This window comes from Arachis stenosperma, chromosome 4 (assembly GCF_014773155.1).
Source record: "Arachis stenosperma cultivar V10309 chromosome 4, arast.V10309.gnm1.PFL2, whole genome shotgun sequence".
NCBI classification, from domain to species: domain Eukaryota; kingdom Viridiplantae; phylum Streptophyta; class Magnoliopsida; order Fabales; family Fabaceae; genus Arachis; species Arachis stenosperma.
Genome location: NC_080380.1, coordinates 95905893 through 95923438, shown reverse-complemented (window position 1 = coordinate 95923438; position 17546 = coordinate 95905893). Strand labels below are relative to the sequence as shown.

Sequence of the window (17546 nt, the reverse complement as noted above, 5' to 3'; positions counted from 1 at the left end):
CATGGAAAAAATATGTATTAAAATATTGAATCATTTGTTATATTGACACATTGTATAATAAATACAAATAATACAACATAAGTGTTAAAGATATAAAAGATAAGAGAAGATTGACGAAAAAGAATGACCCAAAAATAAAAAAATTGATAATACACAATAAAATTAGTAAATATTACCTTGGTCATAAAATATTTCACATTGGCTATGTGAAAAGATTTTAGTAAAAAGAATTGGTAAAATATCTATTATACCCTTAGTAATGAACTAGTTATATTCAAAATTTCCTATTAACTTCTTTATTTTTCCACTGACAAGCCGCCATGAAACAAAGTTAGGTTCTATACTTTCCAAAGAAAACAAAATCTGATATAAGAGAATAATAAATTTGTCAATAATAAAAAAATTAATTTTTTCATAACAAAAAATTTTTTTATGAATATTAAACTTATTTTTATATGGTGATTAATTTTTTGTATTAAGGTAATTGTATAAAATAAGTTCTATATCTACATTATTAAAATCTTTTAACTTTTTGAATTTATTGAAAAATTAATATATTTAGGTGAATTTTTTTAATATATTAATTTTAATAAATTGAATAAGAATTAATTTAAAAATGAAAGAATATCATGGCTTAATTTTTTTCTATAAGAAAAAATTTGGATATTTTTGTTGAAAATTGGCCTTTTATTGAAAAAAATTTGGATATTGCTATAAGTGGAATAGGTCTAATATATAAGGTGGATCATAAGTCATAACTAAAACACAAAATACGTGTTGAACATTATACGTGCGCATGCTTGGACGAATCTTTGACGACGCTGTAGTAACATCCCTTGCGTATCCAATTGTCAAATATCAATATTAGACAAAATTCCACTTTTATTTCTATACTTGCTAAAAATAATTTCTAAAATATCAACTGTAGTCAAGTAGTCTTTATATAATTTTTTTTATAATATTAAATTTGTAATTTTTTTGACACTACTAATTTTAATATTTTTTTAGTAAACACCCAATCCGATCCCTGTCCATTTTAAATTAGGACAACGTGATCCCTTACAAAAAAAGTAACCCAAGCCGGTACTTGTCCATGGACGAAAATACATGGGAGGGAGCGCGATGAGTTATTTTATGCATAGACAGGGACCGACGTGGGTTACTTTTTTGGTGACGTTGTCCTAATTTGATATGGACAAGGATCGGATTGAGTGTTTACTCTAAAAAGAATTTAAAAATAGTATTTAAGGAGACTACCTTTTTTAAACAATTTCTTTTTTTTTAATTGTTGTTTGTTTTCTTTCGGGTTACAAAAAAAAAGAAAACTCTCTCTTGTGAAACCTGTCCCGTTGACTTTCCAAGAAGTAAGAAGAAGCACTATGTGATTCTTCCCGCCCTTTACTTGGTTGCGCAAGAGGGAAAGGGAAAAACAAAACAACAGCGATACTCTGAACGAAAGAGAGAAAGAAGGAAAGAGAGATGTGTGGAAGAGCACGGTGTACTCTAAGAGGCGATGATGTAGCAAGGGCTTGTCACCGCACCCTTCCCGCTACTCGTTCTCTCCATATGGACCGGTACGGTAACAATTCCACTCTACGATTGCTTCAAATCCTTGCTTTGGAGTTCATTTAGCAACTTAGGAACGCTTTATACTAAATAATCCAAAACTAATTAAGCATTTACTTTTTTGTTTTATTAACTTCTGCACTCTGCCTCTAGAGGGGCCAAATTAAGCTGCTTTATTGAATTCAATCTGAAAAGAGGGCTTTTGTTTTGTGTATGAGCGCTTTGAATGCATTTGCGTAATTGAGTTTCAGTGAAGACTTACATACATTATCTTCAGGCGAAGTTGATAGATAAGAACAGTGATCTGATTTGATATGTTTGACTAAATTGTCCTTTTAACGGTTCTCAATTACACAAAGAGAACTACATGTGAGTTAACACCTTGAATTTGACGGTGTGTAGGTATAGGCCATCCTATAATGTGTCGCCGGGATTCAACCTGCCGGTAGTTCGTAGGGAAGATGCGTCTAACAGTGAAGGCCATGTTCTTCATTGCATGAAATGGGGTTTAGTCCCCAGTTTTACAAAAAAGACAGAGAGGCCTGATCACTACAAGATGGTAAATCTTCACTTGTTCAAAGCACTTTTGTATTTTATTACGTTATATTCTCAGCCCGCTTATACATTAATTGTAACCTTAGAAAACTGATTGTTAAGCCATTTTTGATAGTTGTTAAGGCAACTTAAACTTTGATTTGCATAGATTCTAGATAAATCATTATAAACTAAGTTCAAAGTTGTTGCGGATTTCCCTTGCTGCTATGCCAGCTAACTAATTATGAGAGTTCGAGGTGAAAATTTTGGGTCATATACCCGTACGTAGATGACAAAAGTTATAATCATGTCACTCAAACATTGATGTAAGATCCAAAAACCCAGAATTTCCCAATCCTCTCACTTGATTCTCAAATAAATCTTGCAATTTTAACTGACACTATACTTGGGAATGTCAGTATGCTTAAGAATGTGGATAAAATTAAATGGTACTGTTTATTTATTTATTTTCAAAGTCCTTATTAGAGTGTCTAGCACATATTATTATAAATTCCAATTCGTTTTTATGAAGTACTTATTCTGATGTGTTGTGTGTGCTATATACTGCAGTTTAATGCTCGATCTGAGTCCTTAAATGAAAAAGCTTCATTTCGCCGTCTGCTTCCTAAAAACAGATGCCTTGTAGCATTAGAAGGGTATGTATTGCATTAATTTGTTTGTCCTGTTTTCACTCTTCTCTTCTCGCTTAAGTATGATTGGGTTGGGAGTGGAAATGTTTCCTCTTGAACCTTTTCTCAATACCTGCTTGCTGTTTCGGCTGGTATTTTAGTACAAGAATATAGTTCAAGAAATAAAGTTGGGCATTTTTCTTTACTGATTGTATTCCATGGACATGGTTACACTAGTGTAGAAATGCTTGCATGTATAGTTGAGCATTTTTGTCTTTTTTTTTTCTGGGAAATGTATGAGCTGGATGAAAATTAAATAATTAATTCTGTTTGCTGGGTAGAAAAAGCATTTGCATTATGTATTTTCATCTTGACAATCATGGTCCTGACTATGTATTCCTTTTCCTATTATATCTTCAGCAGTTCTATTATTTTTGTCGAAATTTATTGCCTAGTTTGTAGGAAAAAATTATGGTTTCATATATTTCTTTTGACTGTAGAGTGTAGACACTTCTTTATAGTTGATATAATTTTTCTAAACAGTCCATCGCATCCATTTTTCTGATGTAAAGTTGAACTCTTTAAGTTGATTTTTCTAAATATTTGTTTGAAGATTTTACGAGTGGAAAAAGGATGGTTCAAGAAAACAGCCATACTATATTCACTTCAAAGATGGACGACCACTTGTCTTCGCTGCTCTTTATGACTCTTGGCAGGATTCTGAAGGTAAGATATTTCTTTAGATAGATGTCAGAACTGGTATCAGCAATAGGAAAGTTGTGTGTGTGAGAGAAGGCAAATTGACTGAGGAACCTCCTATAGCGTACACTTGGGAAAAATCTAACTAAGGAATGAGTCTCCTACAAATTGGTACAGATGACAAGACAAAATCAAAACTTCCCTCTCTTCCTCTATATCACTTTTACTCCTAACTGACTTGTTAACAACTTTCTTGCCATTTTCCTCCTCCTCCTCCTGTTGTAAACTATCCCAAATTTGTTCCTAATAAAAGATGTAGGGCAATGACATTTGATTCATTAGTAGATTTCCTTTTAGGTTTAGTTAATGCTGATGCGAATATTTTTAACTACAGGTGAAATACTATACACATTTACTATTATTACAACCTCTTCCTCTCCAGCTCTTCAGTGGCTTCATGGTGAGTCATGCACTCCTAAATGTTGACGTGTTAGCAAAATTTCTGGCTGATATTATATTACAAGTCTGATACTAAACAAATCACTATTTAAATAGCTGGATTCTAGAATGAGATTACTCTATTGTACTGGCCGTGTCTTGATAAAAACTATTGTTATACTGTTGCAAATGACTGATCTTGATTATATCACATTTTATCAAACAACTGCAAATTATTCTAGTGATTCTTTTTTCCTTTGTGGTAATGCCTTTGGTTCTAAATTCTGTATTAGCCCATTTTGTTTCGTTGAGAAGGAACTTGGTTTCCATTTCCTTTTCTGTGTTTTGTGAATAAAATAGTGAAAGTAGGAAATTTGAAAATGCGAAAGAAATTATAAAGGTGGCATATTGGTAGTTAAAACTAATCTAGAAATGCAAAAAGAAAACAAATTCACCTGAATGTATTAGTTGTGGCTATTCTAAAAGAACAGAAAAGAAATGTGCATACTCTTGACCCTGTTTGTTACCAAGCCCTAAATGGTTTACTTCAACGGGGAAACCATTTTGACCTCATGATACCTGATTTGAAGAACGTAGAAAAAAAGGATTTCAGTGAGATCCTAGGTATGCCTTTTCTCCTTTCTATAAATAAAAAGAATTTACGTAAAACACAATTTCGTAAGTTTCCTTAATAATACATTGAAAAGAGTAGATGTCATTTAACAATTTGGTTCTAAGCTTAGGTTTAAGATGCACGAGATTATCTGTTCAGCCAACTCGAGGAAACTATGTGCCCCTTTTTATTATTAGCCCTGTACCTATTGAGTGCCCATGTCCTACATTGGTGAACTAAGATTTGTCACTTTTATTGTGTCTTTGTAGACAGGATGCCTGTTATTTTTTGTGACAAGGAATCAACTGATGCCTGGCTAAGCGGCTCTACTTCCAGTTTTAAGAATTTGCTGAAGCCATATGAGGAATCTGATCTGGTATGATCTTTATCTAATTTGTTTAGAATTTTGACATTAATAGCTTGTAAATTTGATATTTTTTTAAAAAAAAAAAAGAAGAAAAAGTGCTTTTCTTTTTCAATTATAAAACATGCAAACAAAAATATTTAGAATTTAAGATAATTTTTCTTTCCATTCAAATTTGAAAGAAAGCCTTGCATGTTTGCTCTCAGAAAGCTTAAATCATGAATTTTTTTTTTTTTTTTTTTTTTTTGCTAACCATTCCTTTTGATGTCTAGGTTTGGTACCCAGTGACGCCTGCAATGGGCAAGCCATCATTTGATGGACCTGAGTGCATAAAGGAGGTATGGCCATTAAGCATTCTGCTTCCCTTTCATGTGATTTCTCACTGGTTATGGTTTTCTCGGTTTCAACATTTCAACATGCATGCCAAGATGTATTGAGCCAAAACAAAATAGACAAATCACATGGAGTTTTATCTAAGCCATAATTATGTTATGTGTGACTAGATCTTAGTTCTTTCGTTTCTTAATGCATACATTTTTGGAAAAACAAATTTTAGAAACATACATTATTTTGTTGGGTTCGGGTGTTCGGCTCATTGAAAGCTCTTAATTACATTGGTTTTTGCTTTTTACTGGGTTTCTTGAGAGGGGTTTATTGGCAGATTCTTGGTATGGCATTAATTAAGATTGCTATACTGTGACTTGGAGGTTACTAGATCCAAATAATGGAATTAGCTTCTTTACTTGCAGGGTTAAGATCAAATACAATAACTATGCTACATGTACATAAAAAAATCAGTCACTCGTATAGACATGTTGCAATACAAAATACACATTGAAAATGAGTTAAACAACATATGTATTTATACAAAAATACATGGTGGCTGCTGTGCAAATAGGATTTTTGTTAATCCAGATAAGAAAAGAATCATGCTGGCACTTATAGTAGTTGATATGTAGGTTTGTTAGGCTTTGCTTGTGAAGAAACAAAGATCTTATTAAAATAGGTTTCTTAGAATTTAATATCTCTACAAACTATATTCAAATCCTAACAAACCGAATTTAATGCTATCATTACTTCATCAACTTGAGATAAATTTAACTGCCATCATAATTAGCCAAGAATGTTGTCCTAAACCTAGTCCGATCGTGCAGATTCAAGTAAAGGCGGAAGGTAACACTTTGATCTCTAAGTTCTTCTCAAGAAAGGGATCTGAAAATGAAGAGACAAAGCCAGAGCAGAAAATAGTGCCAAGTCAAGGATTTATCAAGAGTGAAAAACAGCCAGAGGAAGCCAAAAAAACTGAGGTAGGAGACAGTGACTTCAAATCTTCTCAAGATGCTACGAAGGTCCCAACCAAGCGCGATTATGAGGCTTCTTCAGGTGAATCAAAGCCAGCTTTGGCTAACAAAGATGTTGTGAGTCCAAACCCTGCAAAGAAAAGGGAAAAGGCAAAGACTAATGCTGCTGATGATAAACAACCGAACTTATTTTCCTACTTCGGAAAAAGATAATCAGTTATGAAGGATTGGCTTGAACGACAAGATTTTGCCATGTTATGCTGGTTATTGGTGTAAATTATGTAATGTAGATGCATTTTGTTTTAGTTCTCCATAGAGAGAGGTCATGCTTTATCCAATGCATTTTACTCTACGCTAACCCGCTCAAGTCTTGTGGGAAGGACTCACTTTCCCATCGATCATGGATCGTGTACACCATCTTAATATAACAATGCTTGTTAACCGTGCAACCTTTTCTATTAGTTTCTGAACTCGATATAATTTATTTTATTTTTTTATATATAAACTGTATTGCTTTCTTTTTGGGTCATTGCGTGATAAAACAACAAATAAAAACAATAGAGATCTACAAGGCGGATACTATAATGAAGACTTTATAATTGTCTTCATGTGAAAATTTTTTCTTTTGACTCTTAGATGATGGGTTGTATTGTTAGATTTTGATATGATATAAAAATGTTGTCTTTGTTTAAAGTGTGGCTAAATAAATAAATCACACTTTTAAATAAAATATTTTCATGAGAAGATATTTTTGTCATCTTCATTTGAGTAGTTGTCAATCTAAAAGGACAATTTCCATTGTCACAAACTCTATCCTCGAAAGGAGTCATTTATGTGGTGGTTCTACCTTCTTTGCCATCTCCTTCAATCAATCTCCTACTCTTGACAATAGCTGTCACAAACTGCTCCATTCTAATTTCAATGCAAGATGCTCCACATCAACTGCATCCTTTTTGGCTGGAACTATTGCCTTTGGGGTTTCCATGTCATAAAAATTTTCTATTAACTGCCAAAAGATTGAGAACAATAGACTTCTTCTCAGTATGATAGTAGGAAATTGAAAGACTAAACAAGAGTCAATTTTATAATTTAAGATAAACACATTAGATATATGTAGGCAAATTAGATTTACTGTATTCGAACTATCAACTATGTATTTATGTAAGGGAACATATTATTTTCGGTATTTGTAAGTTTAATTCATATTGTGTTTATTCATCAAGTAACACGTTAGGATTGGTCCATGATTCATAACTCCTTTATTTTTGTAACATTTTCTTTCAATAAAATAACTTAAAAGTTCGCAACCAATATTAATTATACATTTTTCTAATGTTTTGCTCTACTTACCGATAACCTAAACATTAGACTATTTATTTTGTTACATGATGAACATTTCAAGAAATTTGCTCTTTCTCGTCTGATTTTATATATAAATCCAACGATAAATAATATTACTTTCGGATTTGTCGTCAGATCCCATCCAACTTAAAAATTTTCGTCGTCGGATAATTTGACTAGGAGTATTCATAGGTCAGATTATACACATACAGTATTTATTCATATCTGATTTGCAATTTGCAGATATGATTCGAACGGATCAGATCACGGATATCACATCTATGTTCGCAAATCCAATCTGCACCAAATAATAAATAAATAAATAAATAAATAATATACATATGTTGTATTTATGTTTTATTTCAATTAATAATTATTCATACACGTTGTGTTGTATTATTTTATTTTTGTTATTTAAAAAAATTAGTTTAATAATATTTTAGGAATTTGAAAGAGTAAAAAAATAAGATTTTATTAGAGTGAAAAGGTAGTTTTATTGACTTTTTTTATAGAAATAAATTTTTTAATATATTTTCTATTTTGCGGATATATCCGATATTCGATCCCTAATTATACGGATCAAATCATATCTAAGTATAAAAAAGTACGGATACTGAATTCGATGAGTTTAGTGTGGATCAGATCAAGATTTTAATCATATCCGATCTGATTCACGAATACCCCTAAATTCAATGATAATGATACCAGAAATGACAAATTAATAAAGTGTTACTATCGAATTTTTTCCTTATATACCCGACTGTAACAAGAGAGCTATTCTTAAAAAAAAATTAAATTAATTGATTACTGTATAAATTCGACAGCAATATGTATGACTAGTTTTTTAAAGTTATTTTCAATTAAATATATTAAATACCCATTATCCTGTAACCAAAATTCATATTTAAAATACTATTAAACATAATAGGAAATAAATAGTGTTTTTTATTAAAACAATAAATTAGAATATCAACATACAAAAAAATGTACAAAAATTATAAAAACTTAAATTACAAACCATAACTTGAAATCATCGTACAACAAAGTTCAAATAACCTAGACATTAAGAAAATCAAAATTTATTAAATTGTTTACAAAATGTTGATAGAACTTTCTCTGAAATAAGATGCTTCCACCAAACAATATTCTTATTGCTTCCCAAATTAAACCAATTTGATAACAACATAAGCATCAGTGATATCATAAATTTAAAAACTTTTAGAGAAATTTTGGCAAAATTTTCTTTAAGTTAGACGTCTCCACCAAACAACATTATCAATTTTCACCAAGTCAACAAATGCAATAATAATTTCAAACAAACAAATATTCAGTTAAACATCCGATTCTAGTAATTCTAATAGGCATTCCTTTATTATTCTGCAATTTTTAGTAGAAAAAAAAGTTGAAAAGAAATTATTGGACATCATTCTTTCACTTTCGACCTACAAATCTAACTTAAAAATTTAAAAATATTTATAGAAAATCAACCTCAACTGCAAACTACAAATAAGACTATACAAATAACCTACGAAATAAACTCCAATTAATCCAAAAAAAAATAAATAACACAATTCTAATAAAAGAAATTAATTATTGAATAAAAATTACCTATCTATTATAAATCAATAGTTGCCCTAATTTATCAATTTAACTTAATTAACATAAATTATCCTAATTCCAAAACTAAATTAATTTAGTTTCAAAACTACAAAATTGACCTAATTAACCTTAGCTAACCTAATTTTCAAAACAAAATTAGTGTATGTTTTTGTACTCTATACAGAATAATATATAAAATTATATAAAAAAATTTATTAAAAATTAAATAAAATATATATAGTAATTATTATTATAAATATTTTACAAAATTATAATTAAAATCAAATTCTCAGAATTTTTAATATTAAAATATTAAAAATAATGAGTGTTTGTCTTAATCAATTTGAGTTTGTTGAGTGATCATCTCACTCGTCCGCTTAAACAACTATTAGGAGTTAGAATCTCGCCTTTTGTGTGTAGAAATCCATTGGCTATCGATTAACCCTAAATAAATGGAGCATCAATACGTGATTAGACTTAGCAGGAGTACCCGAATACGCGGGTACCTGACCTATCCATACCCGATTAGGGATAGTAATAACTTGACCTGAGTCGGGGCAGATTTTGCTTAGGACATGGCATGGTCAGGTTTAGGGTGTACCCACCTCGGGTAAATACATATAAACACATTTTAGGAATTAGGATTTGCCTCACATCACAAATTTTTGTGATTCACAGATTCGGTCCGTATTCTATAGCCATCCAAAAAAAATCCAGTTATCATCACTCAGAGTTTTCTTCTTCTCGACTTCTTCACAAAAAACCTCATAGCTCCCGTCATCGTTGTTGCTGAGCCTATCGCCGCATACTCTTTCACAGCTCCCATCTTCCTTTGCAGCTCATGTCGTTATCGCTGCTAATCCTGTTACTGTTGTTGTTGAGCCAGTCGCCACCTTTTTCCTGCCGAGTACCTTTTCTCTAGGTAAACTCTCTCTCTCTCTCTCTCTCTCTCTCTCTCTCTCTCTCTCTCTCTCTCTCTCTCTCTCTCTCTCTCTCTCTCTCTCTCTCTCTCTCTCTCTCTCTCTCTCTCTCTCTCTCTCTCTCACGCATTGTGATTCTATTAAGTTCTTCTCTTCTTCTTCCATAGGCTTATGACTTAGTCGCCGTCGGTTTGAGTCCGGGCGTTGCCGTTACAGTTTCATCTGAGACTATCACCGAATAAAATAAATTTTTTATTCAAGTTGGACTACTTGAAAATGGGCATGCATGAGATCATTTTTTCATGTAATTTCTGAATTTTCTCATTCAAATTTGATCTATATGTGGTTGAGTATTTTAGTATGGCGATCATCGTAGTTTTGTTGTGACACTAATGTGATAAACGTTGCGATAATTTCATAACTAATATATGAGACAGACCAGATTATTAAAGTAATTAGGGAAATAACATTCATATGTGTGCATAAAATTTATAAGATGTGATTATCTCAAGAAAATATATATGTATAGGCAAAGTGAAAGATTATTAGAAAATTATTATTTCTTAATATATATATATATATATATATATGAGAAATACATTAATTATAATCGCAAATTAAGTAATTTCACATTAAATGACTTATATAACGTGATCTTAAATAATTCATTATTACTTTTGATTTGGATAAAAGAAATTAAAATCCTATATACTATTTTATTTGAGTTTTAGAGTTTAATGAGTGTCACACTTAAATATAAATAATAATTTCAGGATTTTGGTCCCCCAACACATCAAGCTCGTCTGCGTAGCTCTTTTCCCATAGTGGAGTTGTGATTCAACCCTATCAGGGATACAGAAGATTTTGGTTGACGAAGATCAAAGAACCACAAGAGCCAAGCTCTCTGATCTCAATCATACTCTTAAATGAAGAGACGCTTCTACACTCTTAGTTATATTTTTTTAATGATTTAACATGGATGATCTTGAGGTTGAGAAATCCTAAAATTTTTAGATAAAATAGAATTTTTATTCAATAAAATTATGATAAATAATTTTAATGAATTAAATTATATTAATATGATCATTGGATGATAAAGAATGCTAGAAAAATACATAAATAAATAATATTTTAAGAGTATAAAAATATTAAATTGTCATTTCAATTTACTAGTTTAATCAACGATAATAAATATCTTGAATTAATTAAATTTTTACAAAAAATTATATACCTAAAATTATTTCATTTCTTCAAAAATCTTTTGAACATACAATAGTTCAATGAGAGGTTGACTATTGAGAATTGAATATAATATTTTTAAATTCATATTTTCAATAAAAAGATGCACTTAGTTCTATCCATCCCAAATAATTCTATATTCACTATTACTTATTATCCATCTAAATCATTCTAACATTGATAGAATATTGTCTTTAGATGCAAAAAATTAAAATATATTTACTCTATTCCAAAAATTAATATTCATATTTAACTTTGGATTTCAACAAATATGGCAAAAAATATTACATTTTTTAGTTAAAAAGTAAAATATCTAGAAATATATTTTTGTGCTTTAGCTTTAGATTTTTTAAAAAAATTTGGTAAGTTAATGGAATCAAATTATATTTCTATAATATATATAAGAATGCATATTACACATAAATAAAGTAACGTGTAATAAGAACAAATACATAAATTAAAATAAAATTTAAAACAATAAGAACCAATACAACATTGAAGGAAAAAAATATAAATAGAAGAGAAACAAAATTATTAGATGGAAGAGAAATAATTTAATAAATTTTATGTGTATATAAAAGAGGAATGAAAAGAAAATATATAGTACCTTATTTAATTTAACAAGATTTATGGGAATAAACACATAGAATAAGAGAATAAAAATAATAATAAAAACTAAAAAAAACTAAATATCTGAATTAATATCAAAATAAAAAGTAATAAAATAATGATAATCTATCACAATATTAATCTTTTAATATAATTATAATTAATTCTAATTAAGTAATTAAATAAATTGAATATAAATATGTCTAATCTAATTATATAAAAAAATAGTAAATTTTCTACGATTAGACATATATATTGAAAATAAAACATAACTTTAAAATGAGATTATTATTATTATTAATGACATATAAATATTAAAATTATATTAATGCATTAATTAAAATACATTACTAGAATAAAAAGTTGCAAGAATTAAAATAACTAAAATTTATTAAATTTAATTAGTTAAATTAGTATAAAATAAGAAAGAGATGATTAATCAGATTAAATAAATTAAAAAATATTACTAAGTAAAGCAAATGTTACAGTAATTATATTACTAGTTTGAAAAAATAAATTCAATCCATTCAAATTTTTATCTAAAATAGACAATTAAAAATCACCAATAAATAAAAATAAATGGAATTTAATAAAAAATAATTTTGGTCGTATAAATAATTGAATTAAATTATTATATACAATTTTTACTTTTTACCTTAATATAATTTAAGTTAACATTAATAGTAAAAAATTAATTTTAAATAGCCTCAATTTATATTTTACAATATAATTAAGGCATAATTTATACTTTTTATTTTGTGATTAATCAATATTTTTTAAGTTTTTTGGTTGAGTCTTCTCTATTTTATGATTGATAAATTTTTTCTACAAAACACAAAATTGTGATAAATTATGACAATCATAATTAATTAAAAAATCAAGAAAAAATTATAAAAAAATCAAATAAAAGATAAAAAAATAGAGTAAAAATTTATTTTGAGACTAAAAATTTGTCAATTGTGCTAGAAATTCTAAAAATTTGTATCTTATTATATAATTAATTTTGTTGCTCACTTCAACTTCATTATCCAAAAAAGTATATAATGTCATGAAAGAGCCTAGCAGCGGAAACGATACAAATGTCCAACACAAGAACAATATGGAAGCACTCACAACATAATATGGCAGCAACTATAACAAGCAAATATAGCAAGTAAAGCAATAACAAGAACACACCGAGATTTTAACGTGGAAAACCCTCAATGTGAGAGGTAAAAACCACGGATCATTCAGACCAATGAAATAGCTCCACTATAATCAAATGAGGTACAAGAGAGTCTCAAACAAAGCACAAAACGTGCATATAACCAGCCAAAACATCAATGCACCAAAGCTTACAAATAATAGGCAAGAAGATGAAATATACCCAAAAAATAGAGCTGATGTCAAAGCCAATTTCTCTCTCTGAAGACTTTCAATTAAAATCTCCACCGTTCAGCATGAAGAACAAGATGTGAAGAATCTACAGTTCAAATTTCACGTCGATCCAACGGTAAAAAAATGAGAAACTGCCGTTTCAAGATTGCTGCTCTGTGTAAAAACGGGAAACCTAATTTCTCTCTTGCGAAACCAATTTATCCTACTGCAAACCTCCAATCAACATCTCCACCGACCGGAATGAAGAACAAGATAATAGGAACACGCAGTTTAAATTTCAAGTCGATCCAACGGTGAACAACTGAGATGCTGCCATTTAAAATTTACTGCTTTGGGCAAAAACGGGAATTCTATTTTTCCCTCTTCTCTCTCACTTAGTGGCTATTCTCTCTCTCTCAAAAAACCTCAAAAAACTAAATTAGGGTTGTGATACTAGGGTGCAAGAATACACCCCCAAAATGTTGGGCTTGAACCTCACAAAGGAGAGAAAAAAACTCAACAAATCTTTCCCTTCTCTACTAGGTGGAGGCCCTCGCCATTCCGGCGATCAAACAACATGTTTCAAACTTTTCTCTTGACAATGCTTTTATCATCATATCAGCACCATTGTCATCAGTGTGAACTTTCTCAAGTTCTAACAACTTGGAATCTAACACATCCCGTATCCAGTGATACCTAACATCAATATGTTTAGATCTTAGATGAAAAGTAGAATTCTTGGCAAGATGAATAGCACTTTGGCTATCACACAACAACACATAACGGTCTTGCTTGAAACCAAGTGTTGCAAGAAACTTCTTCATCCACAATAACTCTTTATATGCTTCAGTTGCTGCAATAAACTCTGCCTCTGTGGTAGAAAGTGCAACACACTTTTGTAGCCTTGACTGCCATAAAATAGCTCCCCCTGCAAACTTGACCAAATAACCTGAAGTAGACTTTCGAAAATCAATATCTCCTGCCATGTCTGCATCAGTAAAGCCAACTAGCAAAGATTTCTCACCACCAAAACTCAAACTCAAGTTAGTTGTACCTTTGAGATATCTTATAATCCATTTAACAGCATTCCAATGTTCTTTACCTGGATTAGAGAGAAAACGACTCACAGTATCAACCGCATGAGCAATGTCTGGTCTAGTACATACCATAGCATACATCAAGCTTCCAACAGCTGAGGCATAAGGAACTTCATCCATTGCTTGTTTCTCCTCATCAGTGGTTGGACACTGCTTGGTACTCAACTTAAAATGAGGAGCAAAAGAACTAGCAACACATTTGGCATCATTCATGCCAAACCTTTGAAGCACCTTCTTTATGTACTTCTCCTGTGACAAATAAAGCTTCTTGGAATCTCTATAACGAGTAATAGTCATGCCCAAAATCTGTTTGGTAGGACCCAAGTCCTTCATAGCAAAGAACTTGCTCAACTGTTTCTTCAACTCATTAATCCTCAAAGCATTCTTGCCCACAATCAAAATATCATCCACATAAAGCAAAAGAATGATAAAATCATCATCAGAAAATTTTGGCACAAATACACAATGATCTGAAGTTGTCTTACGGTAACCATGCTCCCACATAACAGATTCAAACTTCTTGTACCACTGTCTTGGAGCTTGCTTCAACCCATAAAGACTCTTCTTAAGCTTGCACTCAAAATCTTCCTTTCCTTTAACAACAAAGCCCTCCGGTTGCTCCATGTAGATCTCCTTGTCTAAATCACCATGAAAAAAAGCTGTCTTCACATCCATTTGCTCAATCTCTAAATCAAGAGATGCTGCTAATCCAAGCACAGCACGAATGGATGACATCCTCACAACAGGAGAAAATATCTCCTCATAGTCAACACATTTTCTCTGGCTAAAACCTCTAACAACCAATCTAGCCTTATACCGAGGCTTAGAATTGTGTTCTTCATTCTTGATTCTGAATACCCATTTGTTCTTCAAAACTCGCATACCCTTCGGTAGCTTCACCAACTCATAGGTATCATTCTCAAGTAAGGACTTCATTTCTTCTTGCATGGCTTCAAGCCATTGAGCTTTGCTTTCATCTTCAACAGCCTCTCCAAAGCATTCAGGTTCTCCCCCATCAGTCAACAAAACAAATTCATGTGGAGAATACCTTGATGAAGGCTTCCTCTCTCTTGTAGACCTTCTGAGTGCATTTGCAGGAATTTTCAAAGCTGGTTCTTCATCTTGATCATCATCACCAACTTCATCAAGTATCGGATCAACTGTTCCATCTTCACCTGCACTTGTATCATGCTCATTATTTTGAGCTTCAACTCTACCATCTTCTACCATAGGCATGGAGGGAGTAATATCCAAGTCAGAAAAATTATCACTAGGCTGAACTATTGGCTTCTCTGCATGATCAACATCCTTCAATGTTTGGTCTTCAACAAAGACAACATCTCTACTCCAAATCATCTTCTTGTTAACAGGATCATAAAACCTGTAACCAAACTCATCCATGCCATAGCCAATAAAAATACACTGCCTAGTCTTTACATCAAGTTTAGATCTCTCATCTTTGGGAATATGAACAAAAGCTTTACATTCAAAGACTCTTAAATGATCATAAGAAACATCTTTACCTGACCATACCTTCTCTGGCACTTCAAATTGCAAGGGAACACATGGTGTCCGGTTTAAGACATGAACAACAGTGCTCAAAGCTTCACCCCAAAAGGATTTTGCCAATCCAGATTGTGACAACAAGTACCTAACTTTTTCAACCAATGTTCTGTTCATCCTTTCAGCCAAGCCATTCAACCGAAGAGTCTTCGGAGGAGTCTTCTGATGTCTTATACCATGCTCTTTACAATAAGCATCAAATGGACCTGAGTACTCACCACCATTGTCAGTACGAATGCATTTCAACTTCTTCCCAGTTTCTCTTTCAACAGAAGCTTGAAATTGCTTGAACACATTCAAAACTTGATCTTTGGTCTTCAAAGTGTAAACCCATAATTTCCTAGAATGATCATCAATAAAGGTTACAAAATAGATAGACCCTCCATGTGTTCTTGTCTTCATCGGCCCACATACATCAGAATGCACCAAATCAAGTATCTCCGGCTTCCTTGAAGGTGGATGGCTCTTGAAAGAAACCCTGTTTTGTTTTCCAGCAAAGCAATGATTGCACTTTTGCAAAGCAACCTTACAACCAGATAAAAGATTCCTCTTGGATAACATATTCATACCTTTCTCACTCATATGACATAATCTCTTATGCCATAAATCAGTTTCATCAACAAACTCAGCAGCATTAACAACATCTTTCAGAATCTTTGCTTGAGTTAAATAAAGAGTAGAGTGTCGTGTACCTCTAGCAACAACCATGGAACCCTTGGTGAGCTTCCAGCTATCACGAGAAAATAAGCTATCCAAGTCTTCATCACACAACTTACTAACAGAAAGTAAGTTCAACCGAATATTTGGAACATGCTTCACACGCTTCAAAGTAAACTTGGTACCGTTGGAGGTTTCTAAGCAAACTTGTCCAACACCAGCACATTTTGCAACACCTTGATGAGCCATTTTCACATCACCAAAATCACCAGGAGTATAGGACGTAAACAAATCCCTCCTAGATGTAACATGAATAGAAGCACCGCTATCAATCACCCAACTAGTGCTATTATCAACAAGGTTAATAGATTCAAACTCCTCAACAACAAGAAAATCATCATGAGTTACATTAACCTTGTCTTCATTGTTACCATCATCTTTATTTGTGCTCTTGCCTTTACTTGCCTTGGCTTTCTCCTTCTTTAGCTGCCAACAAAATCTCTTCACATGTCCCTTTTGACCACAATGATGACACTCAATATTCTTATACTTTCCTCGAGACTTGCTTCTACTTTGATCTCTACCTTTAGGACCTCGACTTTTGCTTCTCCCCCTAGACTCAGAAACAAGAACATCTGAATGTGTAGTCGATGTACCTTGTGACTTTCTTCTCATCTCTTCATTCAAAACACTGCTCTTGGCAAGATCCATAGAGATTACACCATCAGGAGCAGAATTGGACAATGACATTCTAAAAATTTCCCATGAGTCTGGTAAGGAGCCAAAAAGTAACAATCTTTGAACATTTTCATCAAACTTGATGCCCATGGAAGATAACTGATTCATAATTCTTTGGAAATTATTCAAGTGATCTGTCATTGATGTCCCATCTGTATACTTCAAAGCCAACAACTGCTTGATCAAAAACATCTTGTTATTTCTAGTTTTCCGAGCATACAACTGTTCAAGCTTAATCCAAAGGGTCCGAGCATGTGTCTCTCCAATAATATGGTTCAACACA

At 31.7% G+C, this 17546-nt stretch overlaps 1 protein-coding gene across 2 annotated transcripts; it reads left to right on the top strand.

Annotated features, from left to right (window-relative positions):
* The first annotated feature begins 1349 nt into the window (after positions 1-1349).
* Positions 1350-6664, top strand: LOC130973595 (uncharacterized). Of its 2 annotated transcripts, XM_057898205.1 has the most exons (8): positions 1350-1574; positions 1969-2125; positions 2671-2756; positions 3343-3455; positions 3823-3888; positions 4749-4855; positions 5116-5181; positions 5998-6664. In XM_057898205.1, exons 1-8 carry the CDS (start codon positions 1480-1482, stop codon positions 6355-6357), a joined length of 1050 nt encoding a protein of 349 aa, XP_057754188.1. In that variant the 5' UTR covers positions 1350-1479; the 3' UTR covers positions 6358-6664. The 2 variants fall into 2 exon arrangements, with proteins under 2 accessions (XP_057754188.1, XP_057754189.1); XM_057898206.1 differs by lacking the exon at positions 3823-3888.
* Positions 6665-17546: the final 10882 nt, after the last annotated feature.